This window comes from Leucoraja erinacea, chromosome 6 (genome assembly GCF_028641065.1).
Source record: "Leucoraja erinacea ecotype New England chromosome 6, Leri_hhj_1, whole genome shotgun sequence".
NCBI lineage: Eukaryota > Metazoa > Chordata > Chondrichthyes > Rajiformes > Rajidae > Leucoraja > Leucoraja erinaceus.
In genome coordinates this window covers 13,073,477-13,099,286 of record NC_073382.1, presented here as the reverse complement: position 1 = coordinate 13,099,286, position 25,810 = coordinate 13,073,477, and the positions used below count along the sequence as shown (strand labels likewise).

Sequence of the window (25,810 nt, the reverse complement as noted above, 5' to 3'; positions counted from 1 at the left end):
AACAATAGATGAGTGAGTAAAAACTATCTGAGTGAAAGAAAACAAGTTCCACTGCCACTGCCCCTCAACATTTGTAGTTTTAGGCAAATTTCTTTGTGGAAACAAATTTTTTGAACTGATCACAATTCAACTACTGAGATATGACAATGCAGCAGTAGCAAGTGCTTTTTTAATACCAGCTATGTTACGGGCACTTGTGCACTACAAACTAATGCCGGCTCTCTTCCAGTGGGGGACAAGTCAAGCTTTGCTGAAACAAAGCAAGAAGACTTTATATGGAAAGGTTAAGAGAAAACTAAAGCTAGCGAAACTTTTTTTTGCATTTAACAATCGCCGTAACTGCAAAAGCCATCTAACTTAAACCATTGCTCAAAAGAAAGATCAGTCAGGCTCCCATGGAGAGGGTGGCCTACTTCTATTAAAGCACAGAGTATGTTAAAGTATGGTACAATAACTAAAATGCATTTATATGGAAATTAACTATAATTTTTTTTATTTAAATATTTTGTACAACATGCAGATTCAGACCCTCATCCATTAAATACACACCAAATTCCTCTTTGTTTCTCCTTGCCTAATGCTGAATTAATGGTAGCCTTGCATTTTAAATACAAAGTGGAAATGGAAGGGTGGGTGTCATTTTACTCATGCCAATTTGATCTTATGGGCATAATTCTTTAAGAAATTGATCCCAATAAAAAGGGGGTTGTTTGTACTGAATAGTGGAACCCTCAGATAAATACCATTTCTTGCCCCTGTACATTGTACTATTGATAAGCAGATCAGTAAATCAACCAACCTCAACACCGCTCCAGGGACAACCCCCTTGTTAACATGAAGCCCAACAAATACTGGTTGGCGAGACAACCCACCACTTCACATATTTACAATTCAAAATCATTCAGTTCTACCAATCCATCACTGTGTATAAAAATCTATATCATACATCATATATCAGGAGCTGTGGGAACGCAAGATGTCAATTTGCCTGCAATTTCTTGAAAGATATGGCCTTGCCACCAGCGTGTGAATACTTTGGTACACTGGGGGGGGGGGGGGGGGGGGACAGCTGGCTGGTGCGATGACACATCCATGGTTCTCCCCGAGCGCAACTCACTCCCTTGACATCCCCACCATCTCTCTCTCAAGCACTCGCCTCCAGCCTAGAGATCTTGCCACTAACGGCACCAAATAAAAAAACATCTTGCCCACTTCAAAGTATCTGCTGCCGAAGGAGATTGGGGTTGGTTGGGAGGGGCTGAGTGATGGGTTATTTCGGTTGAGCAACTGCAGGGTGTGAAGAGAGCTGGAGAAGTCCACTCCGACCTCAGCACCTTGCAGCCATCCGGAGAGTCCACGCCGGGTTTCACACGGCCGAGCTGCCGTCGTGGCCTAGGATGTGGCTGATATTGTGCGCGGATCTGTTGGAGTGCTGTTTGGAGACGTCGGAGAGGGCGGGGTTGGTTAAAGGCAACAGAGGTGACATGGGCATGGCGGGGGTGTCTGCGGCCAGGGGCGCGGCGGCGATCTCGGGGAACAGGGTGGTCAGGTTGAAGTTAGACAGGTGCGCGGTGATGCTGGAGCTGTTGGCTATGGGCCTGGCAGAGATGTCGGGGAGCAGTGGGAAACTGGGCTGCGGAAAGCCAACGGGCCGAGGCGGCGACAGGATGGAGCCGAACGGGTTGCTGGCTTTCTCCGTGTTGGGGCTGGTGAAGATCTGGTTGGAGAAGTAAGGGAGAGAGAGGTCGTTGGAGAGGTTGGGGTGCGCCGGCGAGTACGGAGGGTAGAATGAAGGCAGCGGGTTCTGCTGCTCCACCGGAATGAGGGTAGGGGTCCGGTTCGCGCCCGGCTGTGTGACCGGGGGGATGAAGGGAGGGTTGGCGTTGAGGGGCGGGTTCATGCCGCCCTCTGCGATGAAGGGGAAGCCGAAGCTCTGCGAGAGTTGCTCCGGGGTGAGGTTCTCGCTGGGCACCTGCTGGCTGTCGGCGACGAAGCGCACGATGCTGGCGGTGCGGGTGGTGTTAGGTTGCTGCCTGCCCAGTATCATCCCCCCGCCGGACGGCAGCGGCAGCTGTAGGCTGCGCTCCAGCGCCTCGGAGCCCCCCCGGTGGCTGCCCGAGCGCGGCCGCAGCTTGCCCGCCGAGCCGCCCTGCGCCTGGTGCCGGACTCGCTGCGCCACCGAGGAGCCGGGCTGGAGCGGGTGGGACCGCTCGGCTCCGTGGGCCAGCGCCACCCGCACGCCTCCGTGCATGTTGGAGGAGACCTGCGCGTTGGCGTGGCACTTGTTCCCCTGGCTGTCGCCCAGTCTCAACGATGCTTTCTGCGCCGCCACGCTGGGGCTGCTGTTTCTGCTTTGGATTTCGGACACCGAGGACGGGTCGGGGTAGGGAAGGCTCCGGGATCCGAGCCCGCCCAGACCCAGGTCGCAGCTCTGCCCTTCGCCGTCCCGTCGACCATGCCCCGTGTCCCTGGCCGGTGCGCAACTGTACTCGATACTGATGGGCAGAGCGCACTGCGAGTTCCTGCCGTGCTCCGGCCCCGGCCCGCCGCCCAGCTGCTCCGCCAGAGGAGGGGGCAGCAGGCTCTGCAAGAAGCTCTGGTGGCAAGAGCCGTCGCCGTCCCTCAACGATGCCCCGCCCGCGGTCGAGATCCCTTGCATGGGCAAGTAAGGCAGGCGGGACGGTCGCTCGGCGCCGGTTCCCTGGGCAAGCCTGAAGCCGTGCGCTTGGATTCCCCTGTGCGCCGACATGCCGCCGCCCATCTCGCTGCCCCGGGAAGCTTGCACCTCAAAGTTGCCCACCGCCTGGGTGGCTTTGAACGGCTGGCAGTCGCCCAGAGACTGTACATCGGCCGCCATGCAGTGTTCCATGGAGAGTTTGGGTGGCAAGCCGTGCACGGGCAAAGATTTGTTCATGGACAGGTCGAGATAGGTGCGCAGTTCGGACTGCTCCAGGGCGGCCCTGGGGCTCTGCATGGCCATGCGCGACTCGGCGCTGGAAGGCCTCCCGATCAGAGCTTCTGCCGAGTAGCTGGAGATTCGGTTTCTCTCTTGGCGGTGAGGAGGACATTGCTTGTCGGAGGGCCTGGCTTTGGAAGCCATCTGTTGCTCCAGAGACCTGGACGTCAGCAGCCGCTGGATGCGCGACTGTCCGCCCACCTGCTCGGGGAAGATGCCGGGCCCCTGGCCGCTTCGCCCGCCGTCAGGGTGCAGCAGGTCCGGGGCGTGGAGGCTCTGCAGGTGATGGCTCCGGCCTCCCGCCGAGTTCTCGCACCTCTTGTCCGGGTGCGCGTTGCTGAAGTACGTGTGCGGTACGTGCTGGTGCTGCTGCTGACTGCCCTTGTGCCGGCCCTGCCCGCCGCCCGCCTGGTGCTGCTGCTTCGGCTGGATGGAGAGCTGCGATCCCGGCGCCGCCCGCACCAGCCCTCGCTTCTTCTGCATCTGGGCGTCTTGCGGGGCGACGCGGAGCTGGTGCTGGACGCCGTGAGCCTGGCCTTGAGCCGACCCCTCACCGTGCGAGTAGTGGTGCTGTAGCTGGTACAGGTGCCGATCGCGGGCCTGGCTCTGGTGGTGGTGCTTGTAGTAGGAGTGGGTGTGGGCCAGCGGCAGACCGCTCGGAGACGACCCGTTGGCCTGGAGCAGCCCGTGCGGTTGCATCTGCTGTGCGGCCGGATCCTGCACTCGCTGCGGTCCGTTGCAGTGCGCTTCCATCGTCCTCAGCGTCTCCTCCGGACTGGTGCCCAGGAAATTAGTGGAAGGGAACAAGGCGCCGAGGTTGTGGTTGGGAGAACTGGCCGGCATCTGCGCCATGAAGGGCGGGTCGCGATCGCACAGGTGGCCGGCTAAAGCGCCGAGCCCCGGCTTGCAGTCCAGCCGCGGCCCCCCACCCTGGCACTGCTTCTGCCTCTTGGCCGTGGAGACCAAGTGGTCGGTCGGCCCGTTGCGCTTGCTCGCGTCTTTTCGCATTTCGACGCTCTGCTTCAGCCGCGACTCCAGGGCGAGGGGAGACTGGGGGTGAACTTTGGCGGGGTATTCGGCCAGGGGGGCGCCCTGTTCCGGGTAGACGCTCGGTAGCTGAGTATGGGCGGTCGGGCCGCCGTGGCCCTGGTTCATCGCAACTGGGTTGGGGAGAGGCGGACACGCCAGGGACACGCTCGGCGTTTCTTTGGCGACACAGGCCACTCCGGCCGGACCCTGCGACTGGACAGCATTGGTTTCCATTCCTGGGCCTTTGTCCGGCTGTAGACTCGGACACGGGGCTTTCTCCGCGCACGGGGGCTTCGCTCCGGCCTCGTACCCCACCAGGTCGGGACTTGAGCCCTTGCCCGGGCTCTCCTGCTCGAATATGGCCCTGGCAGCGAGGGAAACGATGTCGCTGTGGTCGGGCAGGCCGTAGGAGTTGAAGGCGCCGTCTTCCCGGGCGCTGTCCGGTAGTAGGGAGGCGACAGAGAAGCCGCGGCTGCTGCCCGAGCTGGTGGACATGGGGGACTCAGTCTGGCGCTGGGCGCTGAGCGGGGCGGTCGTGCCCTCATGCTCCGGGGGGCATGGATGAGGCTGGGTGGCGCCCTCCGTCTCGCCGCTCGGCAGCCCGTTATCCGCTCGTTGCTTGCCGGTTGAGGGGGCCGGCTCCCTGCCGCATGCCTTGCCTTCCTGGCTGCCCATCTCCTCGCTCGCTTCCACGCGTCCGTGGCGCTGGGCCGCTGCCAGGGACTCCAGCTGTTGGGAAACGCTGGTGATGCCAGGAATACCGTGTGGAGTCGGCGACACAGCCTGAAATCGACCCAAGCCGCTCTCCTTCCCCGTCCCCGTCTCTCCTGCCGGGCAGTAGGCAGTAGGGGCTGTTGATTCCGTAACCGCGCACACATCGTCTTTCAGCAGGTCCACCCGGGGCGACGAGGCTGCCAGCGATGCGGGCGGTGCCCGCGTCTCCTCTGGGTGCTCAGGGCAAAGAGCCGAGGCTTCTGCTAAACTGGGAGCCAGGAGGGAGAGTGTAGCAGCTGTCTGTTCGTGTGAGGCGGCGGCAGTGGTCACCGTGACCGCGTTGTGGGGCAAGGACAGGTGCTGAGATGCCGGTAGACAGTCTGCAGGCAACGCCTGCTCCACGGCCGCAAACTCGGGTGGGCTGCCCGGGTTAGACCTGGCGTGGTCGCCGGTGGTGGCGGCTGCCCGCGGCTGGTGCCGTGAGCCCCTGGCCCTCTTGGACAGTCCGTGCTTCGCAGAAAGAAGCTTCCTCTGCGATTTCTTGCATTTGGAGGGGCGGTGTGCGCCGTGGGCACATTTTGGGGGTACGGGGTTCCTGCTTGCAAGAGCGGCGGCGGGCAGGTTGTTGGTGAAGGGGCTGCTCGTTGTGGCGGCAGCGGTGCAGACGGTCTGAGCGCTGGAGGCCGAGGGACTGAGCGCCTGGCCACGGCCTAAGGGCCCTGACATCTGGGAGACACTCTGACTGAGGCTGGTCAGAGCACCGAATGTGTTGAGGGCTACGTTGGTGTGTGGGTCTGCGCTGGTTGTCGGCTGGATGATGTGCATTGAGCTCCCCCCTTGCTTTACGGGCTGCACGGCGAAGATCTGGCCGTTGACAGAGATGGTCTTCTGCTGCTGCTGTTGGTGGTGGCCGGCGCCCGTCACCGCTGGAGAATGCGAGCTGCTGGAGCCGCAGGAGGACACGGGCCGCGGCAAGATGTGTACAAGGTGTTTCCCTCCCACTGAATGAACGCCGGCCCCGCTGCTAGACGACCCCGCGCTGGAGTCGAGGGAGGGGGCGGCTCTGTTGGCGTGGGGCGGGACCACGGAGACGCCGGTCTGGCTGGCTGCCTGTATGATGACTATCTGCTGTCCTTGTGCCTGACTGTTAATGGCCCCCCTCACCACCGCCGGCGAACTGGGATTCGCCGGCTGCAGGATGATCAGCTTCTGGCTGTTTGGAGAGGACGGGTCTGACCCACCCGAGGTGTGGGCCATTTGGATCACCTGCAAGGGAGGCAGCAGTGACACTACCTTGGCGGTGGGCACAGCTGGAACGGGCTGCAGGGGGGTCTGGAGGGTGACTGGCACCTGTGGGTTGAGTGGGCTGTAGGTGGAGCAGAAGGAGGTCCCTTGAAGCGTGGAGGAGGAAGCCGAGGACACCGCAGCCACGTTATTAACCAGCGGCCCGGCCTCAGAGGCGTGGAAGGAGCTTCTGGCATTGACATTTTCGCTTAATGTCGTTGGCAATATACTACAGCTCACCTGGCTGACAGGATGCACTGTGTTTCCGGCCAGCTGTAAAGTGGTCCATGTAGTCCGAGTGTTACCCGCGAAAGTCATGCAAGTAAAGGCACCAAGGCCGTTTGACTCGGAAGAGCAGGCGCTTGTAGAAACCGGGCAGGACACTGTCCACGAGCTGGCTACAGGGCAAGGCGACATCATACTGCCGTTACACATTGCCCCAGCTTTGAAAGACGGCGGGAAACCACGGGCCAGCGTGGGTGAATTTTGGCAAGCGTTTGGCATCACCACATTTTGCGGGCATTCTACCATGGGCCATTTCATTGACCTTAACTCCGTGTTCTGGCCGCTGGCCGACGTCGAACCCAAAACAGTTTGCTGTGTTATCCCGCTGGGACACTCCACATCCATGCACATCGTTCCCATCTGTTGCAAGTGCAATGGCAAAGCAAGGGAAGCGTTTGAAGAAACTCCAGGAACATTCGGGACAGGGCATCCACTCGCAGAGATGCTCTGTCCAAATCTGGCTTGGGGACAGTCCAGCACAATTGGGGCAGGGGTGCTTGTTGGGCTGGCTAAAGGCGTCAGTGCGCAGCTGCTGTGTGAGTGCTGAAGAAGGTCTGGATCAGATGTATTCGTTGAAACATTCAGCATACTCTGTACAATGGTCGTGGTGCTAGTGCACGGTGCAGTGTTCAGAGAAGTTCGAGCTGTAGGGAGGCAGTCTGGAACGTCCTGCTCAGAGATCCCTGTCTGAAGTTGAACCCCATTTTCCACTGGGCCGATCTCAGCCATCGGCATCATTATATCAAGGCATGATTCTGGAGTTGTGTTCTTCAGGGTGTTCAGCGGTAGCTCGGGTGAACTCTGCACAGTGGTCTGGTGGCAATTCCCATTCAGTTGGTTTCCATTTGTGTAGATGAGCATATCGTCTTGCATTTGGTTGGGAGAAATCATCATTGCAACTTTTGAACCCTTGAATTTCCTCTTCCAGTGAATGGTAGGGTCATCATGCAAGCAGATGTCGTTAGCTTTAAGTAATTCCAGAAAACGGTCATTTTCATTCCGTAGATTATCCAGCTGATTTCGTAGTCTGACAATTTCTTCACCTGCAAAAAAGACAAATTTAATTAAAAACAAATCAGCTTTAGATCCATTTAAGAGAGTCTATACGGCTCTATTGATGGCAATAAATTCAAGGACTCCGGCTGTTAGCTTCATGGCCTCAACACTTAACAATGATGACAAATTCTGTCAAAAGTTTCATCATTGCACCGCATATAAAGCCACATCATAAAGATAAGATGGGAGGGATAAGGGGGGGGAGGCAATAAAGAGAGAAAAAATACTAAAAAAAAGTAAGCATTTTACTTCAGTTTTATATGTTCCCATTTCTTATACATGGCAATGAAAGTGATTACACTATAATTGTTGAATTGTATGCTCACCTTGTTCTTTGGTTCCCCCATTCAAAAGAATTTCATCATTCTGTCTCTTCAGCTCTGAAATGTACTTGTATGCTTGATCCAGTATCATGTTTTTACTCTGCGTAGAAGAGAAAACTGTAGTTTAACAAAGCCTCGTTCATTGACGACTGCATTGGTGCTACCTCCTGCTACATTGACGACTGCATTGGTGCTACCTCCTGCTACATTGACGACTGCATTGGTGCTACCTCCTGCACCCATGCAGAACTCACTGACTTCATCCATGCAGCACTCAAATTCACCTGGACCATTTCCGACATCTCCCAACAGTTTCTAGACCTCACCATCTCCATCGCAGGTAACAGACTACTGACCGACATCTACTACAAACCCACTGACTCCCATGGCTATCTGGACTACACTTCTTCCCACCATGCCTCCTGTAAGGACTCTATCCCCTACTCCCAATTCCTCCGTCTATGCCGCATCTGCACCTAGGATGAGGTGTTCCAAACCAGGGCATCGGGGATGTCCTCATTCTTTAGGGAACGGGGGTTCCCCTCTTCGACTATAGATGAGGCTCTCACCAGGATCTTCTCCATATCCCGCAGCCCTGCTCTCACTCCCCATCCCCCCACTCGTAAAACAAGGACAGAGTCCCCCTTGTCCTCACCCTCCACCCTACTAGCCATCGCATACAACATATAATCCTCTGACATTTTCGCAACCTCCAACGGGATCCCACCACTGGCCACATCTTCCCATCTCCTCCCCTTTCTGCTTTCCGCAGAGACCGTTCCCTCCATAACTCCCGGGTCAATTCGTCCCTTCCCACCCAAACCACCCCCTCCCCTGGTACTTTCCTTTGCAACCGTAGGAAATGCTACACTTGTCGCTTTACCTCCTCTCTCACTCCATCCAAGGACCCAAGCAGTCTTTCCAGGTGAGGCAGAGGTTAACCTGCATCTCCTTCAACCTCATCTACTGCATCCGCTGTTCCAGGTCACAACTGATCTACATCGGTGAGACCAAGTGCAGGCTTGGCGATCGCTTCGCCCAACACCTCCACTCAGTTCGCAATAACCAGCCTGATCTCCCAGTGGCTCAGCACTTCAACTCCCCCTCCCATTCCATATCCGACCTTTCTGTCCTGGGCCTCCTCCATGGCCAGAGGGAGGCCCACCGCAAATTGGAGGAACAGCACCTCATATTTTGCTTGGGTAGTTTACACCCCAGCAGTATGATACCGGTTGAGTCTCATGAGATACAAACCACCATTATCTATCTAAATTGTTTAACTTTAGAATTAAAAAAAATGTACAACATTGGAACAGTTTTACCTGTTTCAGAGCAGGAGAGCATGGAATTAGTTCTCCAATTTTGTTTATTCCCGAGTTAATCTTCTTCTTTCGATGTCTTTCCACTAGAAACATCAGAATTTGTCTTAAAAATTGAAAGAGCTCAGTTTTGAATACATTTTTGTCTATTTTCTAACTTTCCTTTATGACAGTAACACGTCTGCAGGCAACCAAGGCAGCCAAGTTCTGAAATATTATGTTGGGAAAGTTAGAATTATTTTCATGTTACTCCGGCACATCACAATGAAGTTGCTCTGTGCTGCCCATTAACTGGATACCTGCCCCTTTCCACTGTGGTTATAAATCTAATAACTACCCTCTCCAAAGTAACCCAGTGATCAACTAATTCACACACAGCAAGCTTTAGCATTTAATTTTCAGTTTAATTTACATCCAGTACTTTATTAAAACTTAAGCAATTTCCCCTCAGCCATCATCTTTTGTTTACTCTCCATCTCCTTGGCTGCAGTGGTTTATCTCAGCTCAAAGACAAACCTATAATTTTCCATAACCTTGTTATTCACAGAGAAGGTTATGTATCAACATTGGGAGTGAAGGAAAACGTTTGAAGTAAAGAAATGTTGCTGTATTTAATGGAGGGGGGGGGGGGGGGGGGGGGGGGGGGGGGGGGGGGGGGGGGGGGGGGGGGGGGGGGGGGGGGGGGGGGGGGGGGGGGGGGGGGGGGGGGGGGGGGGGGGGGGGGGGGGGGGGGGGGGGGGGGGGGGGGGGGGGGGGGGGGGGGGGGGGGGGTGGGGGGGGGGGGGTGGGGGGGGGGACATTTCTGGATGATTTTTCAGAAGACCATTAGTAAAACAATCACAATTGGTAATCACTAATAGGAATAGTACATAATATTGTAATTTTCAAACTCTTGAATGTGACATTGTAATAAAGTGAACCAGTATGTGCGGTTACTGGCAAAGTAACTGATTTTCATTGAAAGCGGGAAGGAAAAATATTCTCAACAAAGATCAAGCAATTCTCATGAAGAGAATTTGCCCTATTCCAATGACTGCTTCTTTCAGATATCAATTCAAAAGGATTCCGCGTGCTCAGCGTCTGTTAAGTCATCAAACAATTAAAAACAAGAAAATACTGGAAATACTCAGCAGGTCAGGCAGCGTCAGAGGGGAGAGAAACAACATTAACATTTCAGGTCAATTGCTTCCCCAGAACTTGAAAATGAGAAAATAAGCATATTTTAAGATGTAAAGAGAGAAAGGGGGTACAGCAAAAATGGGAATGTCTCTAGAGACCAAGGTTGTCTGGATAATACAATTATTTCAGTGTCGCAGGAGAGGAAGCTGATCTGTCTGAAGTAATGAGACGAGATAAATAAATGAGAAAGGTTCAGAAAGGGGAAAAAAAACATTCTAGACCCTTGAGGTTCAGACAGAGCAAATGTTGAACATCTACATAAAGGAGAATGCTGGAAATACCTAGCAATCAGGCAGCATCTGAGAAAACAAAAACTGAGATATTACAGGTGGATGATCTTTCATCAAATCAAGATACCCATTCCTGACACAAAGTTTGATCAGCTGCCCATACACTCAATCAGTTGAGAGAATTTCACAGGCGGAGAACCACAAAATACTTTCGTTTATAAATATCATACAGAATGCAAAACATTGACTGGATCTATAGATGAGTAAAGCAATTGAAATATCTCCACTAAGGATATATCTAAAAAAAACCTTGCAATTTAAAATGTCACAAAAGTTAAATACAAGAACTAATGTAATGCATGTGAATTAAGGGACATATACTTCAATGGCTATGGCTTGGTTAACAAATAAAAAAATAATTTAGATCTCATATAATTAATCAAACTAATCAAAAGATTTTCTAATGGAATGTCATCAACCTGAAACATTATTTTATTTCTTAACTGCTTGACCTGCTGTGTGTTACCAGCATACTTCCATGATGAGATTTTCACGCTGTTTTATATGGAACTAATTTGGTAAAATATCTAAATTCATATCAGTTTAAGGAAATTCAGCTTGGGTGCATTGCAGCACACTGCATAGAGTTAGTGAGGGTGCAATGAAAGCATAGTGTTTTTACAGCATGCATTTACACAAATCCTGGAGCTGCTGTCAGTTGTATGGAATAATGAACACTATGTCTTGGTACACGTGACAATAAACTAATGGCTAATGATGGTAAGCAAAGGTCATTATTCTGCCTTTACTCCTACAAAGTCCAGGCCAATACATGGTTTACATTGTCACTGCAATAATTACAATAAACATTACCATAACAGTTAATTCATTATTACTGTCACTTGGTGCTAGGTAATTGTCCCTTGAAAAAGACCAATATAATACTTGACTATATAGTTAAGTGCAAAATATAACAATGGTCGTCACACTAACATTAAAACACCTGGACTATCAGTGGCAGAGGCCACTTGCAACAAGGGACAGAAGATACAGCTGGATTGCCGATGTTAATGTGACCACAACGGCACAGCAAGATTATCAAGTAAAAAATAAAGAGCAAGTTAGGAGATTGTCAGCTGAACACAAGCATGTTCCTGAGCTATCCAAAGATGTTTCAAGCAGAAAAAGCCATATACCAGCAGTTACTGCAATAAATTCCAATGATAATAACATTTTCAAACTTTACATTAGTTAGCAAAAATCAATGTTAACTTTATTATGAAACACCTGTGGGTTCATGGAACAAGTGACCATGAAACAATGCTCAAGTGAATGCTTCACAAAATATGCTTTGTGAATGACAAAATGAGCAAGGCAGATTGGGGATAATTCTACAAGAAAGAACTGCAGATGCTGGTTTAAATCAAAGGTAGACACAAAATGCTGGAGTAACTCAGCGGGTGAGGCAGCTTCTCTGGAGAGAAGGAATGGCCGAAGTTTCGGGTCGACCCTTCTTCAGACTGATGTCAGGGGAGGGGGGGGCGGAACAGTTATGTATCTTGGCAATAATTCTCTTGGCTCATCACTAACTCCACATAACAACGGCTTCATTACACATTTTGAGTTACTGGCTTAGCTCAATATCCAAATGCTGATCCTCACTAATTAAGGTGACTGGTGCATAGGGACATGAACATTGGTGGACTGTAAGGTCCAGACTTGAAAGACTTCATGGGAAGTTTTGGGTACACACATCACAACAGAAGAATATGCATGAACGGTGAACAATTCATGCAATCATAATGCTCGTTCCATAAAGTTTGCAGCCTCGTGCTTTCTCAAAATCCTCCTTACATGGACTAAAAACAGCTAAATTACTGTAACTACCATAACTGAACCAGAAACAGTAACAAACACTGACCTGCGTTGTGAGATTCTCGATTTTTCTTCCTATTTACATAAGGAAAAAAAGGAAAGAGTTAAGTAGAAATAAAAGAAGATAAAGAACTCACCCAAATGTGTCTTTTATTCATTTTCAAGATCTAGGTCTCACCAATTTATTGCCCAATTTAACCTAGAGGAGATGGTGGTGAGGTACTCCATTGTACTTCTGCAATTCTCATGGTGAAGGTGTTCACACACAGTGCTGTTTGGTAGAGAGTTCCAGGATGTCAACCCACCAATGCTTTGGGTGGTTAAAGGGGTGGCAATATACCAGGCTGCTTTATCTTAGGTGGCATTGAGGTTCTTCAAAGCTTTAGGAGTTGTTCTCATTCAGTGCCACAGAATTTTCTATCCTGTGAGTGGTCACTTTATCCATGCTCTTCCCAAATTTGTACATTTCAATCAATCTCCTATGTTCCAAAGAAAAAAGGTTCCTGCCTATCCAGCCTCTCCCTGTCACTTAGGTTTGCAAGTTCAGATGACATTCCGGTGAATCTCTTCTACACCTTTTCTAATTTAAATGACATTGTTCCTATAGCTGGCAGCCTCACCATTGACTTGTAACAGCCGTATCACGGTCTCAGTCTTTCTGTACTGAATACACTTCCTAGTGAAGACAAGTGTCACCCACCTTACCCACCTGAACTGCCACTTTCAGGAAACCTTACACCAAACTCCTAGATCTCTATTCCACGACACGCTTCAGGGCTCTACCATTTACACATTTTCTGTGCAAGTCCAGCCATGGTTTAATATACCAAAATGTAACATCTCACTCTTGTCAGAATTAAATGTCATTTACCATTCCTTGCCGCACCTTCCCAATTGCTCTAGATCTGGTTATAAACAGAGATCTTTCTTCCCCATCCACTATACAGGTGCACAACCTTTTATCCGAAGTTCCAAATAACGAAAAGCTCCGAATAGCGGACATTTTTTCGAGGACCTTGAAGAAAGGTCCTTGAAGACGTTCACCGAGGGCGGCCCGCAGAGGTGACAGCGGCACCTCCGGTCGGTCCTCGAAGAAAGGGGAACTAAATCCCCATTCATAAAAGAGGTGAGGGAATATTGCGCGGGAGGGTTAATAATTGACAATCTGCTGCTACACACACAGTGTATCGTGAGTCTTGCGTGGGAACTTTTTAAACTCAGCGGGCAGGCAGCAGCAGATTGTCGCTCCCTTCAGTTTCATCCCACCTACACCCCTCTGCTTCCCGGCCATGTGTGTGACCCCTTCCCTCCCCTCTCCAGCTCCCCGCCCATTGCACCGGCGCGGGGCTTTGCACTGTCTTTTTACGTCGGCGATGCCAGCAGGTCAGTGCCAGTCACCAGAGACATCAGGACCAACGGGACACCGACCCGCAGGCCCACTGCAAGCACGGAGATCCCAGAGACCCACAGCCAGCAGCAGCCCAGCCCCGCTCCAACTCCAGAGGAACACGCTCCCCGTAGGGACAGAAGCTGATGGTGTGCAAGGTACGTTTTGGTCTTGGGGTTGCGGATGAGGCGGCGCAGCTCGGGCTGTGACGTCTCCGGCCACCCCCCTATACAGGAGCTGAGACTGGGAACTGTGGGGTTGTTTGCAGTTGCAGAGGGAGGGGGCAAGGGCGGTACAGTTCCCAGTCTCAGCTCCAGTCCAGGGGGGTGGCCGGAGACGTCAGGACCAACGGGACACCGACTGCAAGCACGGAGATCCCAGAGACTCACAGCCAGCAGCAACTCTAGCCCAGCCCCGCTCCAACTCCAGAGGAACCCGGGTTGCGGATGAGGGGGCGCAGCTCGGGCTGTGGGCGAACTGCCATTTGTCGCCGTAGCGGCCCATCGGGGAGCGGATTCCTCTGGAGTTGGAGGGACAGGGAGACACAGCGGCTTTTGAGAATGGTGGGCAATCACTTCCAAAGTTCTGCCCACACAGTCAGTACCTCTCCTACACTTGTCTCCCGCACTAAGATCATCTCGCAGAGAATGATCCCAGCCTAACCTTCCCTATTCTCTCCTATTCTGCAAGAAAAAACTACATTGAAGACTCAAACTCGCGATCGAGTAACTGCCAGGATCTAGGCGCAAATTCGCGACCTTGCGGATATGAGCCGAGCACTCTACCACTGAGCCAGCCGTTAAAATCTACGCTAAAAATCTTCCATTCGAAAGCCGAAAAATTCTGAATTACGAAAAGTGTCTGGTCCCAAGGCTTTCGGATAAAAGGTTGTGCACCTGTACCACCAATTTATTTATTTTTTCCTGACGCTTGAGCCTCTAGTTTTAGGCTCCCCTGCCTTGCGACAAAGACAAACGATTATGCAAACTATGCCCCTCATAAGTTTAGAAACATCTTTTAAGGTCATCATTAGATTCCTATATTTCTTTTTTTTTTTTTTTTTTTTTTTTTTTTTTTTTATTAGAAGTTAATACAGCATAAAACAGTACAGTGGCGCCTAATTTTAGGTGCCAACTATGTAATACTGTAATCCATTCTATGTACAACCTCTAGTTTTATGTTATAAGAAAAAAGTAAGCAGATCAAGAAAAAGAAAGCAATAGAAAGGGGAAAAAGTGGAAAAATAGATGGCAGAGAGTAGAAAAACGTGAAGTGTGTATATAAAAAATAAAAAAAGGAAGAGAGAAAGAGGAGAGTAGCAATAGAAGAGAAGGCCCCTTAAAAGAGAATTTTTCAAATCTGTATTCGGAGATGTAGATCTATCCGCGTCATGAACTGAAATCGGCAATCCTTACGGCACCGCTGCATCACATGATTCCAAAAAGTCGATGAAAGGAGACCAACTCTTTAAGAATTGGTCATATTTATCTATTAGTCGGAGTCTCATTTCTTCAAGGCGTGCTATGTCCATCATATTCCTAATCCACATTTTAACAGTTGGTGTGGTTGTACTTTTCCAAAATTTAAGTATCAATTTCTTTCCAATTATTAACCCATAATTAAAAAAAACATTTTGATCTTTATTTAAATTGGTATCTTCTCCTATTATTCCAAATATAATCCATTCCGTTTTGGGTTCTATTCTTGACTTGAAAATCTTTGTAAATATATCAAATATATCACTCCAAAATTTATTCAACTTTGTACATCCAACAAATGAGTGTGTTATATTAGCGTTTTGAAACAAACATTTATCGCATCTGGGAGAGACGTTTGGATAAAATTTGTTCAACCTCGTTTTTGAATAATATAGTCTATGTAATAATTTGAATTGAATTAAATTGTGTCTTGCATTAATAGAACAGTTATGTGTGTTCATCAAATATTTTTCCCATCTATCCTTCGAGATCTTTGTCATTAGCTCTCGTTCCCAATCTTCCCTTAATGCTTCTGTTGAGGGTGATTCTCTATTTAATATATTATTATAAAAGTATGATATTAATTTTTGTGAATCAGCCTTAATATTCATTGCTTCTTCTAAAGGATCTAAAAATATAGTTTGAAATCTATGTGTATGTTTCTTCATAAAGTCACATACCTGTATATATTTAAAATATTGATTATCCTTCAATTTAAATTTTAATTTTAATTGTTGAAATGATAACAGTTTGCCCACTTCATACATGTCCCCTACTTTCCTAATCCCCAGTCTATCCCATTGCTGATATGTGTTGTCGATGAGAGAAGGTTTGAATGCGGGGTTGTTCAGTAGTGGGGTTAGTACTGATAAATTATTTAATTTCAAGGATGCTTTTATTTGTTTCCAAATTCTTATTATATTGTGAATAATTGGGTTCTTCTTATATATTATACTATTCAATTTTATCGGTGAGAGCAGGATCGTTCCTATATCGTGCGGATAGCACTCCTCTTTCTCCATTCTTATCCACTCCAACTGCTGAGTGGAACTATCTAGCCAGTATATTATGTTCTTAATATGCACTGCCCAGTAGTAATATATAAAGTTAGGTAATGATAAACCCCCCACTTCTTTAAATTTGCACAAATGCTTTCGTTGAATTCTATGTGTTCTGTAGTCCCATATAAAATTAGTGATAGAGGAATCTAATTTTTTGAAAAAATATTTTGGAATATATATTGGAATTGCTTGAAACAAATATATTAATTGTGGTAGGAAAGTCATTTTTATAGCGTTAATTCTGCCTATCAATGAGAGTGGAAGCGTTTTCCAAAATTTAATCGTATCATTCAGTTTATTTAATAGTGGTATAAAATTGGCACTAAATAATGATTTGTGTCTTCTCGTAATTTGAATACCCAGGTACTTAAATTTTTCTGTTGCAATTTTGAAGGGGAATTTTAGTAAGTGTCTCGAATCCTGTGGTTTTAAAGACATAATTTCGCTTTTATTCCAATTTATTCTGTATCCTGAAAAAGAGCCGAATTCCTCAATTAGTGTTAATAAGGTGGGTATACTCGTTTGTGTATTAGTAATATATAAAAGGATATCATCCGCGTATAATGAAATTTTATTATTTGAGTCCTTGCTGTTATATCCGTGAATATTCGGGTGATTTCTAATCCTTTCGGCCAACGGTTCTATCATAAGGGCAAATAGCAATGGTGATAAGGCACACCCTTGCCTATTACCCCTTGATAGGTAACATTTTGGAGATAGTGTATTGTTAGTTAATATTCTTGCCGTAGGTCTGTCATAAAGTAGTTTAATCCATCTGATAAAATTCTCTCCCATATTAAATTTTTTGGAGTACCTTGTATAAATACTGCCATTCTACTTGATCAAATGCCTTCTCTGCATCCAACGTGACCACTGAGATATCTTCATTGTCCTTCTTATGAGAGTACATTATATTAAAAAGCCTTCTCAAATTATTAAATGATTGTCTTTTGGGTATAAATCCCGTTTGATCCGTATTTATTAAATTGTTAATATAATTATTTAGCCTTCTAGCTAGAATCTTTGCTAAAATTTTCTGATCCGTATTTAGAAGTGATATAGCTCTATAAGAACCAGGCTCTTCTAAATCTTTATCTTTTTTTGGTATAAGCGTTATTGTTGCTTCTGCTAGGGTTTCTGGTAGTTTATTTTCAGTATAAGCCTGCGTGTATAAATTAAATAATCTTGGTACAATAGACTCCTGAAATCTTTTATAAAATTCATTACTAAAGCCATCTGGTCCTGGGGTCTTCCCATTTTTCAATGAGCTTATTATTTGTTTTATTTCTTCACTAGTAATCCGTGCTCCTAATTGCTCTTGTTCTAAACTACCCAATTTTGGGAGCTTGCAATTATCTAAAAAATTTGTAATTTTACTTACATCTGTCTTTATTTTGGATGTGTATAAATTATGATAAAATTGGGCAAACCTCTTATTAATATCCTTAGGCAATGTTAGCAACTCACCATTGTCCGATTTAATTTTTGTAATAGTTTTTTCCTTTTCTCGTTGCTTCAGTTGCCTCGCAAGCAGTTTATGTGGCTTATCCCCAAATTCAAAGTGCGCTTGTTTTGTAATTTGGAATACTCTTATTACTCTAGCCGATAATATTCTATTGACTTTATATTTCAGTAAAGTTATCTTATTATGTTTATTTATGGTTGGGTCAGTTGCATTGTCCAGTTCTAGTAATTTTATCTTCTGTTCTATCCGCTGAAGTTCTCTTTTATTTTCCTTATTTTGAAAACTTTGGTAAGAGATTATGACACCGCGAATATATGCCTTGAAGGTTTCCCATAATAGCGGTGCAGAAATACCCGGTGTGTCATTTGTTTCAAAAAAAAGTTTTGTTTGTTCTTTTATATACTCATAACCCTGCGGGTTATTTAATATGTGTACATTGAACCTCCAAAAAGGCTTTATACTCGGCATTCCCTCAATTTTAAGTATAAAAGTCAATGGTGAGTGATCAGAAATAATACTATTATGATATGATGGTTCATTCGTATACGGGATCAATTTTGTGTCCAGTAAGAAATAGTCAATTCGCGAATAAGTTTTGTGAACTGATGAATAAAATGAGTATTCCCTACCACTTGGATTTGCTATTCTCCAAACATCAGCTATGTTATTATTTTTTATATAAGTATTTAGAAATTCACAGGTCTTGGTTTTAACAAGACGCTTCCCTAGCTTTATTGATTTATCTAAATATGGATCTATAACACAATTGAAATCTCCCCCCATTATTATATTTTGAAAATTATGCTCTGCGATTAAATCTATTATTTTCCTAAAAAATTGTGGGTTATCAAAATTAGGCGCGTAAATATTTATCATAGTTAATGGTGTATTGTAAATTTCTCCTGTGACTATAACATATCTTCCCTCTTTATCAGATATGAAATTCTTTAATTTAAAAGGTATGCCCTTCCGAATTATAATGGCCGTGCCTCTTGCTTTAGAGGTGAATGAGGAGTAATAGGTTTGACCTATCCAATTTGCCCTTAATCTGATCTGAGTTTGTTGTTTCAAATGTGTCTCTTGTAGGAACGCAATATCCATATTTAATGATTTTAATTGTGCCAGAATTTTACCTCTTTTAATTGGCTCATTCGCACCTCTGATGTTCCAACTACAGAAGGTGAGACCTCCGGTATTTGTTCGACTATTATCTTGCATTGGCTATTATTACCAGACTGTATGCTTCATGTGATGCAGCCGAGTACCTCAGAGTCCCGAATCCAGAGTTGTCCTTCATAGTTTCTACAGTACTTCTACATCTCCTGACATTATTAAACATAATTGAGGGGAAGAGAAAAACATAAAATAAAGTGTACATAAAAATGCTTAAATCCTGCAACACATAATTGTGAATAAACAAAAAAAGTGAATGTAATTTATCAAAAAAGCGATAAATTACAAAAAAGCCACCTAAGGTAGCTAAGTTTGTTTTAAAATTGACCTCCGTCGATGAAATTATGCACTGGGCCCTATCCCCCTGTTAGAATTTGACCCAACGTTAGTCGGTTCCCTCTAATTGTTACCAAACTTATCATATCAGGTCATCGCTGAGCAGTTTAAAATAGAATAAAATAAAAGGTAAGTTAGAAGATTTGGCTTAAAATAAAAATAATGATGGGTTAAAATACCTCATCAAAAATTACACTTTTCATTTACCTGTATGTTAGTTAATTCATTATTAGTATTTAGTAATTAAAATATATGTCTAACCTCCCCCACCCTTCTTGCTATATAGTTAATTGTGTTAGTATAGGACATTACGCCTTTAACGTTGGTTGAGTATATTGTGCGTAATTGGTTAATTAGTTAGTTAGTTATATATGTAAGTAATAGGTCATATAGTGTGAAACAGAAGCCTCTTATCATGGCCATTTCAAAAAGCAACAGTCTCATAGTTTTCCGTGCTTCAGAGATGATGTGCTTGCAGCCTTGAAAGTTCCTATGTGCTTTCAGTTCAGAAGATTAGTTCGGCCGTGTTATTAAATAGCACATTCTTTGCAGATAAGACTGTCTGGTAGTTGTCTGAAGGTTTCGAGTGGTTTTAAATTGAACAGAAAAAAACGGTTCTTGACAAATTGTCAATTAATCTGATCCTGATTGAATTTTGTTTAATATCTCCTTGGCGTATTGCAGGCAGCAGGCAGCGTCCGGGTCGGTGAATGAGCGTTGCTTGCCCTTAAAAGTAATTAGCATTTTTGCTGGATAGATCACGCCATAACGAACTTCAGAATGTCCATATAAAACACTGCTTGCAGTTTTAAACTCGCGTCTTTTTTCCAGAATTTCCCGAGGGTAATCCCTGTAGAATCTTACGATATTATCAGCGAATGTAAGATTTTCTCCATATTTTATCTTCTTTAATAGAGTTTCCACAGTTGAAATATCTAGAAACTTTACAATAATTTGCCTTGGTTTAGCATTATCGTGTTTTTGGAGGCGACCCACTCGATGAGCCAGATCTATCTTTGGTTTTTCAGGAAGTTTGAAAACATCTTTAAGTAGATTAGTAATGAAATCACGCATTTGAAGGCTGTGTTCCGCACCCTCTTTAATTCCTACAAGTCTCAGATTTTGTCTCCTAGCCCTGGCCTCTAAATCTTGACATTTCTCATTCAATTTATTCGCTAACTCCCAATTCGTATCGTGTTGTTTTTTCAGACCTGTTATCTCTTGGCTCATCTGTTCCATCTCACCCTCCATTTCTTCCATCAATCTTTCCGTGTCTGTTAATTGCTTTAGCAGAATGTCATGTTTGTTGTTATACTCTCTCCGCATACTTTCCATCTCTTTCGCTGTGTTGGACTCCAAATCTTTAAACTGCTGTTTCAGGGCTACATAAAGCTCTTTTACTTCGCCACAGCTCTTATCAATTTTCATAGAAAGATTGCCCTCCATAGTGGAGAAGTTATTCTGAATTGTAGAATTCATTTTGGCAAATTGCTGCTGAAGATCTTTACTAATTTCTTTAAGAATATTAGCTCTTACCGTTTCTTCCCAGCTTTTCATTTCTTTCTCCTTTGTATCACTTCTCGCAGCCATATCGCTTGTAGGTTGTTGAGGTTCCAGCTCCTCTTCCAAACTTTCAAACGAGAGTTCAGGGGTAGTTTCAAGCTCATCCAGAGCTTTTTGGAGCTGGAGACTGATTGTAGTTTTCTTGGGACCTCTCTGACCTCTTCTCTTTCTCATCCAGTTTTTACGATAAGATCGTTTTAAATCCCAAAACCACCAGTATCGTTTGATGGAGTCAGTACCCTTGACGTTCAGCAAACCTGATAAGAATTTTTAACTCGTTCCTGGCATGGGAGTCGACTTTAAACACGATTTGTCTGGAGGAGAGCTCAGTGCAGCTGCCTTCACTGCTTCATAGCAGCCACCGGAAGTCAGATTCCTATATTTCAGTGAGTATAAAGCCAACCCATCCAATCTCGCCTTATAATAACTGTTCCAAATAACATGATGGTGAATCTTTTCTGCACGCGCTTTATTATTATTATTACGATATTATTTATGCAGCTTGGAGACAAAAACTTTACCCAGTACTCTAATTAAGGTTTAATCAATGTATATACAACTGCGATATGACATTAAAACTTTTACCTCCACGCCATGGCCTGTGAAAGCAAGCATGTCAAATGTCTTTTGCGCCACCTATCTCTCTGTGATGGCACTTTCAGAGAGATATGGATTTGCACCCAAAGTCCTTCCATATATCAACACATGCTAAAGTTCCTGCCATATATGTTCCCAAAGTGCGTTACCTCACACTTGTCTGCATTAAATTCAACCTGCCATTGCTCCACCCAACTTTACAGCTGATCAATGTCCCACTGCATCCTTACACAACCTTCTTCATTATCTACGACTATCAATTTCCATGTCATCAGGAAACTTATCAAGCATACAACCTTTAAGGTGAGGGGGTAAGGATTTAGTGGGAACCTGAGTGGTAACTTTTTACACAAGGGCTGGTGGGTGTATGGAGCAAGCTGCCAGAGGAGGTAGTTGAGGCAGATACCATCACAACACTTAAGAAACATTTGGACATGTATATGGATAGTGTAGGTTAATAGAGATATGGACCAAAAGCAGGGAGGACTAGTATGTTGGTCAATGTGGGCAAGTTGGGCTGAAGGGCCTGTTTCCATGCTATACGACTCCACATTCTCATGCATGTCATTACATATAAACAAAAAAGGCCAGCACCGATCCCTGCAACGCACCCCTTGTAACAGACTTCCACCCTGCGTTTTTATTTGATATTTCCAATATGTGCAGATTTTTTTGATTTTTTACTTACATGGCTGGATTTAAACAATCCTCAAATGCCGAGCAAGCAAATTGCATCAAACTGTTCCATCAAAACACAATTAAGGCAAACCACTTAGCATTAGTCAAAGCATCGGACTGTGACCTCCTGAATATCTGGGGATTATTTAAACTGGAAGATTGTTCCATAGACACCAAACTACAGCCTGGCACTATTATGTTCATAGAATCATTGTATATAGTCAATGCCTTCGATTTTTCTTTGACAGTCTTTTGATAAGTTCTGACCCACCAGCAATATAAAAGTTGATGTTATGTTGCAGTAATATAAAAACTTTAGTCAGGTTACAGTATTGTGTGCAGTTCTGGTCACTAGGAAGGATTTAAAGACTTTGGAGATTCTGCAGAAGCGATTCACCAGGATATCGCCTGGATTGAAGTGTATTGAGTTAGATGATCAGCCATGATCATATTGAATGGCGGTGCAGGCTCGAAGGGCCGAATGGCCTACTCCTGCACCTATTTTCTATGTTTGTTTCTATGTTTCTATGTATTAGCCATAAGGAGAAGCAAGGCAAACTTAGAATATTTCTCTACGGAGTCAGAGGCTGAGGGGCAACCTGATAAGAGCATTTAAAATGATGTGACATAGATAGGATAGATGGTCACTCATTTACTCAAGATGGTAAATGTCAAATACTAGAAGGGCTTTGTGGCTTTAGACTTTAGACATACAGCAAGGAAACATGCCCTTTGGCCCACTGAGTTTACACTGTCTAGTGATTACTCTAACACTATCCTACACACTCGCAACTATTTTACCGAAGCCAATTAACCTACAAAGCAGCACATCTTTGGAGTGTGAGAGGAGACCCGAGCACCCGGAGATATCTCACGCAGTCATAGGGAGATTTGGTAGCACCAATGCTTATAAAGCTGGACAAGTCTAAAGAACATAACTGCTAGAGAGTGTCTGTGACAACTCTTGAGAAAGCTCCGTTAATTTGACTTTTTCATGGATCAACTTGTTGCAGATGCTTGTTCCGCTGATTACACTGATGAGCATTAGTGAGAACAGTGCATTGTACTCCTCAACTTCTCATAAGGATACTTTCGAAAGTGATCCATGCGGTCTCTCTGATTTACTGAACACTTCCCAACATATTTAATAATCCTTGATCAGGAATCTCCTGACAACAGATGATATGCTAAGTGGGCTACAATACTGTAGTTTTCATCTCTTTACTTTCAGTTAAATAGCAGAGCGACATACACAATTGTCAAAACTCAAATAATTGCTCCTGATGTGCAAGCTCTTTGGTAAATTAAATTAAGACATCTGCAAGCATCTCACTTACTTCCTTCAAATTAAGTGGCCTAGGATCAGATTAATACAAGGTACAACTGAAAACTTCACTTTAGAGAAACCCTCCCTGCTACACCCAATTTATCAAATTACCAAGATATTGTAAATATCTTAGGAGACGCATCTAATCAGCATCTCCAGCCTCTTCCACAACCATTAGGTTGTATCATCCTCACATATTAAAGCCTGTCCATACAGCAATATCACTAACCTACAGTTACATGCTATTATTCTTACATGAAATGAACAACTCAGGTCTTGGATTGACAAATAACAACCAACTGCAACTTTGCAAGCTCACGAGAACACCAACTGTGCAAACAAGAATAATGAGTACAATATTGTGCTCTGTGCCTTTTGGATATATTTCCAATATACTTTTAAATAAAATATGCGTCAGTGTGAGAATCAATCGCAATAGTTGAAAGGAGATTGGACGCTGAAACACATCAATTAAAACAATAAATCTGAAGAAACTTTTGAAGGCATGGTCATTCTGGAAGGGATGGCCCCATGAGATACTTGATTAGGGTCAGAACACAAGCAAAATTGAACCCACTCTAAGCTTCTGAATAGGAAGAATGCATTAGACCCAGAAAGAATCTCAAGTATTTGCTTAAAATCAACCCACTTACCTGTGAGTTATGCGCAGCGGTGTCTGATTTTCTGTCATTTCTGGCATAGCGACTGCAGACTGCACTCCTTCTACCATAATAAATAAATTACAAAAAAGTTAATTATATTAGAGCAAAACTGAACTTGGGTCAACATTAAACTAGGATGGGATAAGATACACCTGAGTTTATACTGTTCTGCAGTAATTACTATGCTGGAGATAGACACAAAAAAGTGGAGTAACTCAGCGGGATAGGCAGCACCTAGACCCACTGCAGTTTGCCTACCACCACAACAGATCAACGGTGGATGCGATCTCACTGGCTCACCACTCCGCTCTGGACCACTTGGACACCAAAAACTCATATGTCAGGCTGTTATTCATTGATTACAGCTCGGCATTTAATACCATCATCCCCTCCAAGCTGGTTAGCAAGCTCTCAGATCTGGGTCTCTGCGCATCCCTCTGCAATTGGATCCTCGACTTCCTCATTCAAAGACCACAGACTGTTCATATTGGTGGAAATGTGTCAGACTCGATAACAATCAGCACGGGAGCACCTCAAGGCTGCGTGCTCAGCCCCCTCCTGTACTCACTCTATACTCATGACTGCGAAGCCAGTCATAGTGCGAACAATCATCAAGTTCGCTGACGACACCACTGTTGTGGGACGTATCACTGATGGGGATGAGTCAGAGTATAGAAGTGAGATCGACCGACTGGCCAAATGGTGCCAGCACAATAACCTGGCCCTCAACACCAGCAAAACTAAGGGACTGATTGTGGACTTTGGAAGGGGTAGGATGGGGACCCACAGTCCTGTTTATATCAACGGGTCGGTGGTGGAGAGGGTCAAGAGCTTCAACTTCCTGGGCGTGCATATTTCTGAAGATCTCTCCTGGTCCGAGAACGCTGGTGCAATTATTAAGAAAGCTCATCAGCGACTCTACTTCCTGAGGAGATTACGGAGAGTTGGTATGTCAAGTAGGACTCTCTCTAACTTCTACAGGTGCAGAGTGGAGAGCATGCTGACTGGTTGCATCGTGGCTTGGTTTGGCAACTTGAGCGCCCAGGAGCGGAAAAGACTATAAAAAGTAGTAAACGCTGCCCAGTCCATCATCGGCTGACCTCCCTTCCATCGAGGGGATCTATTGCAGTCGCTGCCTCAAAAAGGCTGGCAGCATCATCAAGGACCCATACCATCCTGGCCACACACTCATCTCCCCGTTACCTTCAGGTAGAAGGTACAGGAGCCTGAAGACTGCAACGTCCAGGTTCAGAAATAGCTGCTTCCCCACAGCCTTCAGGCTATTAAATTCAACTGAAACAAATCTCTGAACACTAATACGCCATTATCTGTTTATTTGCACCTTATCTGCTTATTTATTGATGTGTGTATATATTTATATAATGGTATATGGACTCACTGATATGATATGTTATGTATTTGTGCCTACTATATTCCGTTGTGCTGATGCAAAGCAAGAATTTCATTGTCCTATCTGGGACATATGACAATAAACTCTCTTGGCTTGTCTTGACCTCTAAATGTAATGCACCGTATCTAGTGGTTCACCTTTATCTATTGTGCCGGTTGTCTCCTCAAATCATTGAGGTTTGTCAAACACTATTTCCCTTCCGTAAATTCATGACGAGTATTTTGATATTTTCTCCTGCCATCACAATTACCTTGATACTGACCTTCTCTCCCCCGCTGAGTTGTTCGGCATTTTGTGTCTATTTTCGGCCAACTGATCTGTGATCTCACTTTTTTTAAATGGTGAGATCACATTTGCCATCCTCCAATTGTTCCACAGGAACAATTTCATAATACATAGGATTTTGGAAGCTGACCACCAAT

The 25,810-nt window shown here is 45.6% G+C and overlaps 1 protein-coding gene across 1 annotated transcript in view; it reads right to left on the bottom strand.

The window, feature by feature from the left end:
• Positions 1-328: 328 nt before the first annotated feature.
• LOC129697911 (basic helix-loop-helix domain-containing protein USF3) overlaps positions 329-25,810 on the bottom strand; it is a 37,881-nt gene continuing 12,399 nt past the window's right edge. Inside the window, exons 2-6 of the mRNA XM_055636640.1 lie at positions 23,969-24,038; positions 12,297-12,325; positions 8,970-9,052; positions 7,651-7,747; positions 329-7,311 (exon numbers count right to left, since the gene is read on the bottom strand). Coding sequence (XP_055492615.1) covers positions 1,367-7,311; positions 7,651-7,747; positions 8,970-9,052; positions 12,297-12,325; positions 23,969-24,015 — 6,201 coding nt within the window. The 5' untranslated portion in view covers positions 24,016-24,038 and the 3' untranslated portion in view covers positions 329-1,366. The remainder of the gene's footprint in view (positions 7,312-7,650; positions 7,748-8,969; positions 9,053-12,296; positions 12,326-23,968; positions 24,039-25,810) is intronic.